At 36.1% G+C, this 14,335-nt stretch overlaps 1 protein-coding gene across 1 annotated transcript in view; it reads right to left on the bottom strand.

Annotated features, from left to right (window-relative positions):
* Positions 1–7,951, bottom strand: part of Root (ciliary rootlet coiled-coil, rootletin) — a 62,462-nt gene extending 54,511 nt beyond the window's left edge. The window contains exon 1 of the mRNA XM_028319588.1: positions 7,079–7,951. Within this exon, the coding sequence (XP_028175389.1) occupies positions 7,079–7,726 (648 nt within the window). The 5' untranslated portion in view covers positions 7,727–7,951. The remainder of the gene's footprint in view (positions 1–7,078) is intronic.
* Positions 7,952–14,335: the final 6,384 nt, after the last annotated feature.

Raw genomic sequence — 14,335 nt, 5'->3', positions numbered from 1 at the left:
GTTTTTGTTGCAGAAGATTAATTGGAAAATTAAATGATTGTGCGACAAAATTGATAGTCAAAATGCGTCTGGATTTTTTAGTAATTTGTTTTTGCACAAATTACTAATACTCCCGTTACCATATTTAGCTTACTCGTGGTAAGTTAAATGTGTTACGAGTGGACTCACCACAATAGTTGAGCGGCGGTGGGATTCGAACCCGCGTTTCTCGGATCTCAAGTGGGCCAGTCGGACACATTCACAGTTCGTCTATCGTGGCTTCAATAGGACCCCATACCATGAGTTTCATATCCTCGTACCAATCTAATTATCTTCTACCTATAACTATAATTAATTAAATCTAACGGCGTATTCCCAAGTTCAATATCTAGGTAGGTTAATTAGTTCAATATGATACTGGTTATGTCCTCCCTACATCCGGATCCCTGATAAGACTTAGCCCAGTATCCTAGTGGAGTGGCCTCCAGACTAACGGTATCGCAGGTCAGTTCCGTGAGCAAAGGTGTTACTCAACTAATGTTAACAGGATGATTAAATATGCTCTTATAATTTGGAATTTTACTATAGTGTTTATTATAGTGTAATGTATGATTTGTCTTGATAAGCTTAAAATGTGTGATAATTGATTTCAATTATTTATGCTCTCCTATTGTTGTGTGGTTAAATATGTGTCCTACCTACCTCTTTAATATCATTTGAATTAAAGAGTATTGGAGTAGGTATTTATGTGTGTTTTAAGTCAACTACCAAAATTAAGTTAGTCATTGTATAGCATCTATTTTGTTTCTTTTGATTTTTTTATCCACAACGAGGAAGCTCTTGTCTTGCATCTCACCTGATGGTAAGTGACGATCAGGCCGAAGGTGGGAGCGAGCTTCACCCGGAATCCTCAACCACGGAGGAACTGACAATCTTACCTCTAACTGCCGGAACACAACAATGCTGTTAACATTGTTGTTATGGCGACAGACTTATAAGAGTAAAGTTCATGTGGTCTCAGAAAATAAAAGCTTAAGGTATAAGGGATAGAAAAGATAGAAATAGGAACAGAAAGCCCAAGCCCTTCTCCTAAATTACATATCTGCTCTGTTTTCAAAATTTATCGGTCATCATCGCATATGAATATTTGTCATGGCTTCTAATAAATTACCAATCTAAACAAAAGGAAAAACATCCAAATATCACCACTGTGGTGGAAAATAAACCTGTTCGCTACCATTAACCCAGTATCCTAGTGGCGGTACAACCACGGCCTCTAGATTAGCGGTATCGCAGGTCAGTTCCGTGAGCGGACGGAGGTCAGCGGAGGTGTTTGTCAACTATTTGTTAATTGGACGCTCAAATAATTTAATTTATTCATTTCAGTTTACACATGTGTTACAAATACATCTGATATAATTACATACAAAAGGTTTTAATTACTAAAACCATAACCATAAAACTAACATTTACCATAACTCTTAGGTAAATACATTTTCAAGAAAGAATCCATCCATTCATAATTAATAACTACTAAGCAATCATTTGTAAGGTAATGTAGAGGCACGTAGAGTAAACTTGTGAAATCACACTTGGTAGAATTATTGAACTTTAAATGTGTACATTTATTCCTTGTTTTAACAATAACTAAATTAAGTACCTACCTAGATTTCTTGCTTACTAACGTGGTGGCAATTTCAGGATAATAATTCGTGTCTCTAAGAGAAACAAAATCGCAAATTATTTATATAAATATAATTTAGGATAGCACGTGCCAAGCACGTGTTGCATTTATTAGCATAGTTTTAATTAATATTTCTACTCATTAATATGAACTCATCAAACCGGATGAAACCAAACGATATTTGATTATCGTTTGAGAACTTCTTTAATGCTATTTCTTAATATCTATCACGTGATTGTCACAAATTGATATTTCGTTAAAGTAAGTACCTAGTTAAAAACCAAATATCTACTTCATCATCATCACTTCAGCCATAGGACGTCCACTGCTGAATATAGGCCTCCCCTAATGCTTTCCACGTTGATCGAATATCTACTTATTTATCTCTTAACCTTCGCATAGGTGAAGCCGAACTCTACAATCGTGTGAATCTAGGAAAAGTACTATTTGATAAATGCCATTATTTATGTGAAGGAAATTCCTGATGTCGTGAGAAAATTACTGAACGGATCAAAGAGAGAGAGACAGAGAGAGACTAATAAGATGGATTAAAGATGCTATAGATATGACACTTTGTGGGACCTTAGCCTCCATTTTGAAATTAGCTGCCTTTGGAGTTATAGTTTACGTCTAATGTAAGAATTTGTCAGCTAAATTGTTACATCTTTTGGGCCCCATTGGATTGCTTGCCCTTAAAAGATCACTGTGCGTCCACATGATGAGGTCTCGTGATCTTTCGACGCGAATCGAGTTAATTATAATCCGACTTATTAAACTTGTTTACCGCGTATGTTTGTTAATCAGTAAATTATATGAGATATGATTAGAATATAATTAGAGTTAGGTTTCTGCAATATTATGCATTTATGTATAGTGTGTTAATAACATTAATTTCGATACTCCTAATACTTTTAGCATCCCTAGGTGATCGATTCTGTAATCGTACCCTTAGTAGATTGCTATATTTAACGCAATGAAAAAATATATAAGTAAAAACAAAGTAGGTACCTAAGTGTCAAAAACATGTTTGGTTTGAAGTTAAAACGCCCAACCAGCTGTGGTAGAGTCTGTATTCTTACCGTCATATCAAAGGCCTCTAAACTATCCTATAGTTTAAACTACAAAGCCATGTAACACTTGTATCTTGAAAGATAGTACTTAACTACCTACGTATTCAATTAATTGTGATTCCACTACGTACTTCTTGGTGAGTTCGACCCTACATCGTAAAATTTTCCGCTGAACCTTGCAATTCCGGTGACCAGGTCATGAACCCTACGTACATGCACTAGCAGTGCAATACTACATCCGCTGATATGGCAAGGATGCTGCTCAGTGCGACCACCATTACTTTGCTATCAGTCTCTACCTTATCACGTGCTAATACAGTCTGTTTTAGGAAAATTCTTCGTATCAATTAACTTTGTTTGATAGTTTATGAAATAGATGTCCACATCAGCAGATTATTCCAGCACTACCGGTGCAATGACCTACAAATCTATGCTAAATCTTATAAGTACGTTATCGCCTTGTTATCTGGTTGATGTGAAATGTATATGATGATTAATGATGTAATGGAATGTCTTTATGAGCCTAAGGAGCTCAAGGTATGAACCAATGTAAACAAATAACTTTGTATTGTGTGGTTGTGTCTTTATACCAAATTTTTTTAAATAAATAAATATCCTTGGATATTTAACACTCCGCCTCTAGTTCCAAACTAAGCAAAGCTTGTACTATGGGTACTAGACAACGGATATAAACATACTTAAATACTTTTTTTTTGTAAATACATACATATTATACATACTCGTAGTAACACCCAGACACGTTTCAGAAATTAAAATTCATTTCAATTTCTACCCGGCCGGGAATTGAATCGAACCCAGGACCTCTCGGCATAGTAGTCCTTTCTGAACCACTACACCAAACGGCCGACGATATAAGACTGATAAAACAATTAAATGCAATGAAGCAGAGAACACAATAATGAGAATGTCTGAGATAATAGCTTAAGTAGTTTCAATAGCTCCACCCCCTATATAAAATTCCGAGTATTAAACGTCGTAATGATATACATAAACATAATAGTACTCTAATTTAATCTAATTCCGATTAATTTGAGCCGGATATTTAATCCGTTATATTAACTAGGTAGGTACTCGCTCAAGTACATAAGCTAAGTAAATAGACGTACAATTCCAGTAATAACCATTTAAATATTGTAATTTCCTGCTTTTAAGGGGCAAAGGTAGAGTAGGTACACTCAACGTCAAAAGTACTATAGTTACAATAAGTTTATAACTTAAAATCGTAGACGTTCGTCACTTGGCACTGCGACTCTACATCGATTGAATTATAGAATTAATAAAACATTTGTTGGTAATTCCTTCGTTTATTCTCAGCTCCAGGCACCTCCCGCGACCTTCACCAGATCGTCGGTCCATCTAATGGGAGGCCTGCCCACACTACGTCTTCCGGCTCTGTACCATGGTACCATGGTCTGTGAATAATACGAGTATACTGGTGCTTTAATTTTTTTATTTAATTGTACTGATTTAAGTACCTACGCTGGAACAGTCACGTAGACAGCCGGATCTTTGGGCATGAAGTGATAAATGCCGAACAGACTGGTTTGCGCAATTCCTGTTATTCAGACAAGTACGAGTATACCTTATCATAACCTAATGAAAGTGTATCTTGCAAGTAACGTATGAAGTACAAAGGTTAAAAAAGCATACAGTTGCGACTGACTTTAAAAATAAACATGTTAATCCTATCTCAAAGTTACTAAAACAATTAAAATGGCGGACTTTGATACTAGGTAATTGTATAGTTATAACTTATTTTATTGCACTATAAAATACATAAATAATTGATAATAAAACATTATGCAGAGAAATGTGTGATAATAAAATAATAAATAATGTGCCACTAACTAGACGACTAGTGAGATAGATGTCACTAGCAGAAGGACCCCTAACCTGTCTGATTTAAAACATCTAACAAGCAATGTTAGTCCTACGTCTTTAAAATGTATTAAATCCTATCCTACTTAATATTATAAATGCGAAAGTTTGGATGTCTGGATGTCTGAATATCTGGATGTTTGTTTCTCTTTCACGCAAAAACTGCTGAACGGATTTTGTTGAAACTTTACAGTATTATTGTTTGTAACCCAGATTAACATATAGGCTATAATTTATGCCGATCTGTGACACTAAATTTCACGCGGGTGAAGCCGCGGGAAAAAGCTAGGTCGATAATAAAGTGTTATCATAAGTCTACCGTTACTTAAACGCATTATAGGCAAGTTTCAGTGCACCGTACTGACTGTACCGAGCGAGCGTTATATCAGTAGCGATAACGATATTATTTCACAAGTTTCAGGAAGTGAAAAGTCGCAAAATAAACAATCATTTGAACTTTGCAAAGATGTGTGGTTTCCCACGGCTATAGCGGGCTAGCTCAGCGAACGCTGTGCATTTTGCGGCCCACTGTCGTGCCGGCAGAACATTATGTTGCGAAACGCCCAGCAAGTATGCTTTCATCAAGAATAATGACATCATAAAAGAGGGAAGAGGATTCAGGTTACATACTTCTTGGAATTTTATGCATTTTTAATGGCTGAGCCAAATTGAGGAATGCTGGTACGGACTAAGGCTCCAATCATGTCGATCCTAATGTGGGACAGGATGAAAAGCTAAGATTTGTTGTAGTCAATCCAGCTTTTACCATCAAGTGATACTTGATGAGACTTTAGATGGGATTCACTTACAGTGAATTACAAATACCTTCTTACTAAAGACACTTCCACTAACTTTGCTCAACTCTCAATGAAAATTACAAAAGTGATATTCCATTTATGATATTAATTCATTTTCTTCATACCTGGTTTAAAAAAAAAAGAAAGTAGCCCAAATTTTTTGTACCGATTTTCTTCATACTACGAGCTACGAGGCTACGAGAAAGCCTACGCAACTTACAATATGTGAAAACCCAAAATTGATGGTATTTTCGTAAGGAACATAGTATTCCTACGCATACAATATTAACTAAGTAATATTACTTAACAAGATCATTCGACGAAAATACGAATTACAAAAAATATTGATCACATTTTGTAACTATGTAACCTCAGTGAGATTGATTAGAACAATCGCTCAGCAACCAGACGATCGTGTGTTCGAGTCCTTAGTACAGACAGTAAGCTTATCACAATGGCATCTTCAATGGCAATAAAGTGCTGTTTTGCAACAAGAAAGTGGATAGTCTCATGCCTCATTATTACAGGATTTTAAACGACGAGTTTAAAAAAAAATACAATTCTTCCCTTTATACAAACAAAATAAATGATTCCTCGCCAACAGTGCACTTTATTAGGTCGTCAAACTAAGAAACTTAACCAATCAGTGGAAGCATAATGCGAAAGGAATTCCAGGTTCATAGGGTAGATTCCCATTCCCGATTGCGCGGGTTGGCATGACTCCGGGATATTCCTGTCTCAGTTATAGGGAACCCCTCTGAAATATGGGACGCGTACACTAATTCACTTCAATTGGACATAAACTACACTTTATTAGTAATGCCATTAGTTTACTCATAGTATTTTAATGGTTTTTTGTTTGGCATCTTAGCGTACCCTTCCTTATACTTGGAATGTATTCGTAATGTAGAATGTAGAGTCGTTTGGATCTAATTTTCATAAAATTAAGCATAACTTTGCTAAGAAGTGTAGAAACTTCTAGTAGGTTTTTAAGCTATAAGATTGCGCTTAAATATATGCAATTTAAAAATAGGAAATATTTAAACACAAAATTTTAACCACTATCGTTAATTGGAAATAAGTATTCAACCTAATAAAAGCGTGTCATTAAGATAAATATACGAGTAATGCCGTAATAAAAGGTATTCTTGCATTATCTTACACAGATTTCGCGGTAATGAGTATACAAAATCGTGAGGTCATAGTTCTTGGACCTTGGACATCACGCTTCTCCAGTGTCGCCAACCAAACTGACTCACGCAATACATTATCTTTACACTGTTAAGTCAAGTCTGGGTACCGCAATCTGCTCTAGACATCAAGAATTGGGGCAATAAGAAGGAAGAACATGATTCTTCATTATACCTAGTTTAAAGTTAAGATATCGGTACCTACTTACTTACCTAGTAAACTTTTCAGACCCAATCAAAAGATCAAAAAATTTAGAAGCTGTATGAGAAATAATAAGACCTCTATTTAAAGTATCTGTAAAGTTTTATGATTGATATTATCACAGGATATTACCGGTTTAAAATTATTGTACGTTTTGCTATCTAACTAGGTGTAAGTAATTATGATAACAAGTCTGCCGTTATTTGTAGACCTAATTATCACGTGTTGGTGCAAGTGCAATTTAGCGAAATGCTCACCGGCATGTCTTCCTTCGCACACCCGCGTAGTCCGCCCGCCGAGCCCGCCGCCCTACTAGCTCGCGGGACCGGCCTCCACTGTGCCAGCCCACCACCTGGCCCCATCTGAAGCCTCCTCGCGTGACAACCACCCACAACACCAAATCCACCCTTAAAACCACCAGCACCACGATCCAAATTCCCCTGCTCTTCATTATTCAAATTTGATGCGTCTTCGACGTTGTCTCCAGTTATAATAATCGGTGGAATTATTTTACGAATATCAGTTTTATTTGCGTCAGGAATAGAATGCTTATTAGCATGTTTTGGTGCCCCGAATTTTTCTTTCAGTGAATTAATCACGGCCTTCCTTGCTTGCTCGTATTTCGCCTTCGCTTGTTCCTCTCTCCATTTTTTCAATACTTTTTCTTTAGGGGTCTGCACATTGTTTTGATGATTTATAGAATCTGTGAAAGTTGTTAAATTTTCATTTGCTTTTGTTGAAGTAGACTTTTCTTTCTTATCACTATCAACTTCGTTTTGCACATAAAACGCGGAACTTTCACTTTCGTCTTCTGCGTTTCCATATAGCTCCCACCATTGGGCCCCAGCTTCGTCAATAGGAGCCCTAGACCTGGCAGAATGCGGTGACTTCACTGTATCAGACATGGTTATTTTCTTTAACTACGAGCGTTTGCACCATTCCATGTTGCCGATTAAACTAGTTACTAGATTGGAAAAGCAGCAAACTAATAAAAATTGCAAGTCAGAACCTTTTGTAGTGGCAACCGTTATCCTATTTCAGGAGTGCACGAACTTTGTCTCTTTTTACTGCCATTTACCAGACAGAGACATAGTATCCTACTGTACAAAAGTGTATCTTTTGTATTAATATCCTTTGGTAACGAATATAGTTTAGTAGGTCAGTGTGTATCCTGATCTACGGCGCAATTTAAGGATTAACGATCAAACTTTTTTGGGAATCCACCGACCTATTTATGGCTTATCCACATCAATGTTCGTGTTACATATCTACCTACAACATACTTCTAATTACAGATTCGTTCCTAATATTTAGGTTAATGTTATTGAAATTAAATAAAAATATTAGAAGTAAATTAATTATGAGTTATTCTATTTTCCAATAATAAAGACGAGTTAGAGATAACTCCCGGATATAACTATGATCCCAATCCACGGTTATCTTTGGACTTCAGACACGTTAACCCCTGAACCTTATTCTTTAAAATATAACTGATGTTGCATAATGACAGTCTGTCTGACTGATAACATGTTTACTATTTACATCCCTGCTGATAAAAAGATCCAATCAAAAACAATACTTGTCAAAAAAACCAAGTCTCGCAACTCAGTTGTTCTACGGTAAAAAGTTGTGAGATCCATGTAATACCAAGTCCAGGCCAGGAAATCTTTAACGTTTTACATAAATTATTGACTTGGCCATCGCACTAAATAATTTAATTTACACGTGTTTTCATGCGATGGCCAAGTCAATATATTTATGTAAAACGTTAAAGATTTCCTGGCCTGGACTTGGTATTACATGGATCTCACAACTTTTTACCGTAGAACAACTGAGTTGCGAGACTTGGTTTTTTTGACAAGTATTGTTTTTGATGGGATCTCATTTCTTTTTGTATTTTGTAGACAGCAGTTATGTATCTAGAAAACTGGACCGAAATTGAAAAATTTTACTCGACTTGGCGGTTGCACTACTGTGCCCCCAAATATTTTAGTTTTTCCTTGATTCATACACCAAACATTACTTATATTCCAAATTTGAAGCTTCTAGGTCTGCTAGAAGTGCCTTAGAATTTTGATGATCGGTGAGTCAGTGAGTCAGTGAGTCAGTGAGTCAGTGAGTGACAAAATTAAGTAACTTTGACCCGTTATAATTCCTAAACTACTGGTTCAAATTGAATGAAATTTTAAATATACCGTGTCTTTACAATGCCTGCATAGCTAATGAAAATTCAGCCTTCTAGTTTTATCCACAACGAAGTTACAGGCAGTCGAAAATGGCCTGAATTGCTTCGAGAAAAGGATGGTACGGCCGTGCCGCTTTTTTGCTCGACTTGGTGGGGGCACTACCGTGCCCCCAGATATATTGTTGAGAAGTACCAAAGGTTTAGTAAGAAAACAGGTGTTGACGAGAACTTACCTACGTCAACATAATTTGTGATTTAACTTCTGTGATCAGGTTTTCCTCATTCGTCATCGCAAATACCGAAGTACTGAAGTGACCAAAACAAAGGACAACCTTGGGGTAAGTCTAAGTTTAGATTCGGTTTCAATACTCAATCATTTATTGATTTACCACGTAGCAAATTCACATTAAATTCAATTGACCCAATTAAGGCACAGACTCCCAGTAAGGTTACCAGGTTTTTACCAAGATCGAGTCATACGAAGTGCAAAATATTTTCGAATTCTCAAACATAATTCTCCACCTAGACAATAGCCGAATTGATATAGTATCTTGCACGTGATTATCACGATTTTAACACTCACGCCCTACTATTAGTCTGTTTGAATGAAGAATAGTATGTACTATATGAATCTCCACTTCGAACTCTTTGATTAATTTCCTTGCCGATCCAATGACAATTTAACTCCCCCGTGATTAACTTGACCTTCACTGGTTGGGTTTTTATTGGCGGTCAAGCTGTAGATCCTGGCTACACAGGAGTTCCAGCGGTGAGAATGAGAGGTAGGAATAGTCTCGTTAAATGAATCTCCAGTCTAGAGTTGTTTACCGGATAGATTCATCTTTAACTAAATCACTGGGAACGGGGACGGGCTTTAGTTTGGGACGCTACATATTATGTGTCGATACTTTAGCCCCTTCCCACCTCAGGGAATCAGTTGCTAAAGCTGGGGTTGTAGCGGAGTCGGCTAAGTTAGCCAAACGGCGCAAATATGAGTCACTTTCTAATGATTACATATTTGCGCCTTTTGGTGTCGAGACCTTCGGACCTTGGGGACCGAATGCTAAATTACTGTTTCGGACCATTTCCCCTAAATTAATTAAATTTCGGAAAATCTAAATGCTGGCTCTTTCCTTGCACAAAGGCTTAGTATTGCCATTCAGCGAGGAAATGCAGCCTGCACCCTCGCCTCTTTGCCTCACGGACACACTTTTATTTTTGAGTAAAAATAAGTTTATATTTTTATTTTGTTTAGAGTTAAGTTTGCCTTAGTTTAAAAAAAAATCTGTTTATTGTAAATAAGGATTCACATACTAAATCAAAAACATTTATAACCCTGTCACATTAACCTAAACTGCTGTGGAAATATTCGGCCAACGTCCAATCGATTATAGCACGCTATCTGTCTACAACGATCATTACAAATCATTACGTAAAATAATTGTGTGTTACTAGATCCGGCACCAAAATATAATGCGCCATAATTGGAAACTTATCACACATACTATCGTAAATAAACAAACAAGTAGGTACATTGTATTGGATCGTGAGTACTAACTCAAATAGAACACGTAGTAGGAAAGGAATTGGCTCAATATTGTGTTATATTTAGCTGTTGTTTGATGTCTGTGCTAGCAATTTATTTTCTAGTGTCCTCTAATCAAAATAAAATAAAGATTCATTGGGATCCTTATATAAAGTGCCAACTATTTAGAAGTAAACTAATCTTACAAAACATTGAAACTTTTTTATTTTTAAGTAGATGTAAGTACTGGAGCATAATATCCAGAGATTTGTTTGTTTAAACTTTAAGTAAATGTGTATAATTATTTTTATCACTAAACTCACCACTCGATCATCACGTGCGTGTACTATTAAGACACTATCACATGTGTTTTATAATAAGTTATATTAAATTAAATTAAAAACTTATGAAGCTTTTGTGGCCTTCAGGCTAGATGTTTTTCAAAAGCTTAGTCAATCAATCGCAAATCGAGATCTAGAAACGAATCTGGGGGCTTAGTGTGAGTTTACGTCAAACGCATTCGATATCGACTCCATAAAAAAGTGATATTAAATCTATGACAGATTGTACAGCGCCCCTAGCGGAAACTTTCAAGAACTAAAATCTTCATATATTCTTTGATGCAGTCGATATCGAATGCGATGTAAACTCACACTACGCCCCCTGGTAAGTATGAGGGAAGTTCAAATCGCTCGAATCAAAATGGCTGCCTCTACAAGTCATAAATCACGTCGATTACCAGACAGGTTGCAGACGCATTCGCTAATCACGTCCTGGTAACGAACGGAATATTCCTTGCATATCGACAGAACATGTAATATGGCACACCAAGTTATTTATTTATATCTTATGAAGTCGTAATAAAACACGATTTCGCTGCAAGAATAGTCTGAAATATACAAGCCACTAATAAGGCCCGGTTTTTTGATTCTTAGTTAAAATAACCAATGGTCAAGTTTGACAGATGTCAAATGACAAGTGGTTAAATATCAGAAAAAAATGTTTTTCGAACAATGGTTAGCTTGACTTTTAGTACATTTTTTAACTACCAGTTAACATTTTGTTAATATTTAACCATTAGTAGCAAAATTTAACAATTTGTTATTTTAACTACGAATCAAAAAACTGGGCCTAAGTAGTAACACTCTACCTACCACACGCCCGTATTCACCAAAATGACTATGATATCTCACACTGTGCATGGACGCACAGGGTCACACACGAACCAATCACATAGCTCTATTCGAAGCTGTGCGTTCGATTTGCTGCTTCACTTAAACAAGATTCGCTTGTGAAAACGGGCGACAGTATATTCACCCGTTTTGTGATATTTTGCTCGAAGTTAAATCTCCAAATTATTCAACGAAAGTCGCCAAATGAAATACGTTATATTATTCTTCATTGCTGATATGAAGTCTGTAAATCTCTCCTAAGTTTGTGCGTCTTTTTGTAGAGTCGTTACATTTATATCAAGACCTGCGACTGACCTCAATCTCATCTCAATGCTTAATTAAGTATTGTTTACCTATTATCCCAATTAGTAGCTATTTCACAACGTGATTTATGCTTGTTCATATCTCGATGACTCAATAATATGTTTTAAATATCAACAAAGAAAGTGTAGACATAAACAATAAATAACTTTCTTGTTTAGCCTAAGAGCTCTTCCCACAAGCAGCAGCGTGATCAGGTCACCACCTCAATACGGAGATATTTCGATCCCAATCAAACAAAGGTGCAATGTTATCTTTTGTATAAATAATAATGCGGTTAATTACGAATATTATAATTCAAACTATATGATAGCAGAAGCAATATAATATTGTTAAGGGGTATTTGAGCAATAGAAGTTTGTTTATTTTGTTAATTTCCTAACATACATCGGAATGTATTGCAATAGTATTAACTGACAATATTTCTAGATATCATATTTAAAACACAGATCAGAAAAAAGAAGACGCAAAAGAATAAATTTCGATTTATAACCGTATTGTAGATAAGTGTAGCTACGACGCTACGCCGTAGCAAATATTGCTACGAATCTTCAAATACGAACGTAAATATTTTCACGTGTACTATTTTTAGATTCCGGAATGACATAATGATCTTATCAAACTCAAAACAAGTTGTAAAAACTTACCAAATTTCAAATATTACAAACATAATTAAGCAAAGTTTGTGTTTGAACGGATATGAAATATTTACTTTAGGGGCAGATTCCAAGATGAACGATAGGATTATCTTCGAATCTACAATCACATGGATAAAAATGTCTTTACCTAAGGGATATTACGAATGTATGGCCTAGGTCATACTTAAGGGCTTTGGTTAAAGGAACGTGTGGTGAGTCACGTAGCCCGGAGCGCTCATGTAGGACAAGCTCTACGAGCACTTAGCAGTCTAATTGTTACGATACTATTAATGACACAACTTGCTGGTTGACTGTTTGTTTACTAGTTAAACAAACAATTAGTCATGGGCTCACGGGAGGCAGTCTCCATGTGGTCTGCGCTAGTAAACCTAAACTAGTAAATAAACCTAAGTACGATAATTCGCAGAATTGCTAAAATCAAGTGGCAGTGGGCGGGGCACATAGCTCGTAAAGTTCAGGGGGCAGAAAAGTTCTCGAGTGGCTACCACGAGCCGAAAACGTAGCGTGGGCAGGCCTCCCACTAGTGAAGGCCGAGGGAGGCCTGGATGCGAGCGGCGCAGGACCGGTCTTTGTGGAAATCCTTGGGGGAGGCCTTTGTCCAACAGTGGACGTCTTTCGGCTGAAACGAACGAATGATAATACGTGTCACCTCCCATGCAATACACCTACTTCTTGACTTCAACTATATGTTTTAAAATTTACCTATATTTTAAAAGCAATAAGTTCCGGCTTTATAAATCTTACTAAATTCCAAATGAAAACAAATACAAAGTAAATCCCCCTTTAATCATGAATAAACAATTACAATTGTAACTTTCCTTTAACTTGGTTTTATTAGTTTACTGTAAAGCAATCATTAGTAATTACCGAGACAATATGTGGGTCGTGTCGTCTGGCCAAGGCGAGAATCGAACTTTGGACGTCTGGTGCCAACGACCGAGTAGGTAAGTACCTCTGAGGGTTAGCAATATAAGATTCGTATTAACTGTAATAAGAACACATTTATCATTACTTTAGTGTTGATTAATACGTAGATATGTTGGCGAGTCGCAGTACACTCATGTCAAACGATGCGATAAACTTCATGCTAAAATCTAAACAACATTATCTTAAGTAGGTTAAATCTATTAAGAGTTGTTTGCAATAAAATCGATTAAAAAACTTTGTGAACCTAATAAAGTACCCTAATACCTAAATGAAGTCTTGCTTTATGTTAAACAGTTTGGGTTACAGTATGGATTTGTTTCAATATATCATGAATGAATCAAATTATTATGTTACAACCCTCAAATACTATTATAGAGTCCACTTAACCATCCAATATCATGAGAAGAAATAATAAAAGGCACTGCGTGTACACTTTACTAAGGTCCAAGACAGCTCAAGTGAAATGATTAAATATCGTGGCAAACCTAAGCAGTTTAATTTGAATAATAAACAAGTGAACGGAAATCTATTTTTCCCTATTTATGCTCATCTTAAGTCACGTCTTCACACGACCTTCATTTGATTGTGAGGACGTCCCTATTTTGAAGTTTACTCGGGTATTATTAATATGTAATATTAAATGTTTCTCATATTAAGTCAACTATCTCAGTTTATTAATGAAAGATTAAATAGGGATAATCGATATTTATACATACTTATACTGT

Source organism: Ostrinia furnacalis, unplaced genomic scaffold (assembly GCF_004193835.3).
Source record: "Ostrinia furnacalis isolate ACB-3 unplaced genomic scaffold, ASM419383v2 OfSCF7285, whole genome shotgun sequence".
Lineage (NCBI taxonomy): Eukaryota > Metazoa > Arthropoda > Insecta > Lepidoptera > Crambidae > Ostrinia > Ostrinia furnacalis.
The sequence above is the reverse complement of the archived record's forward strand: the minus strand, read 5'-3'. Positions and strand labels throughout refer to the sequence as shown.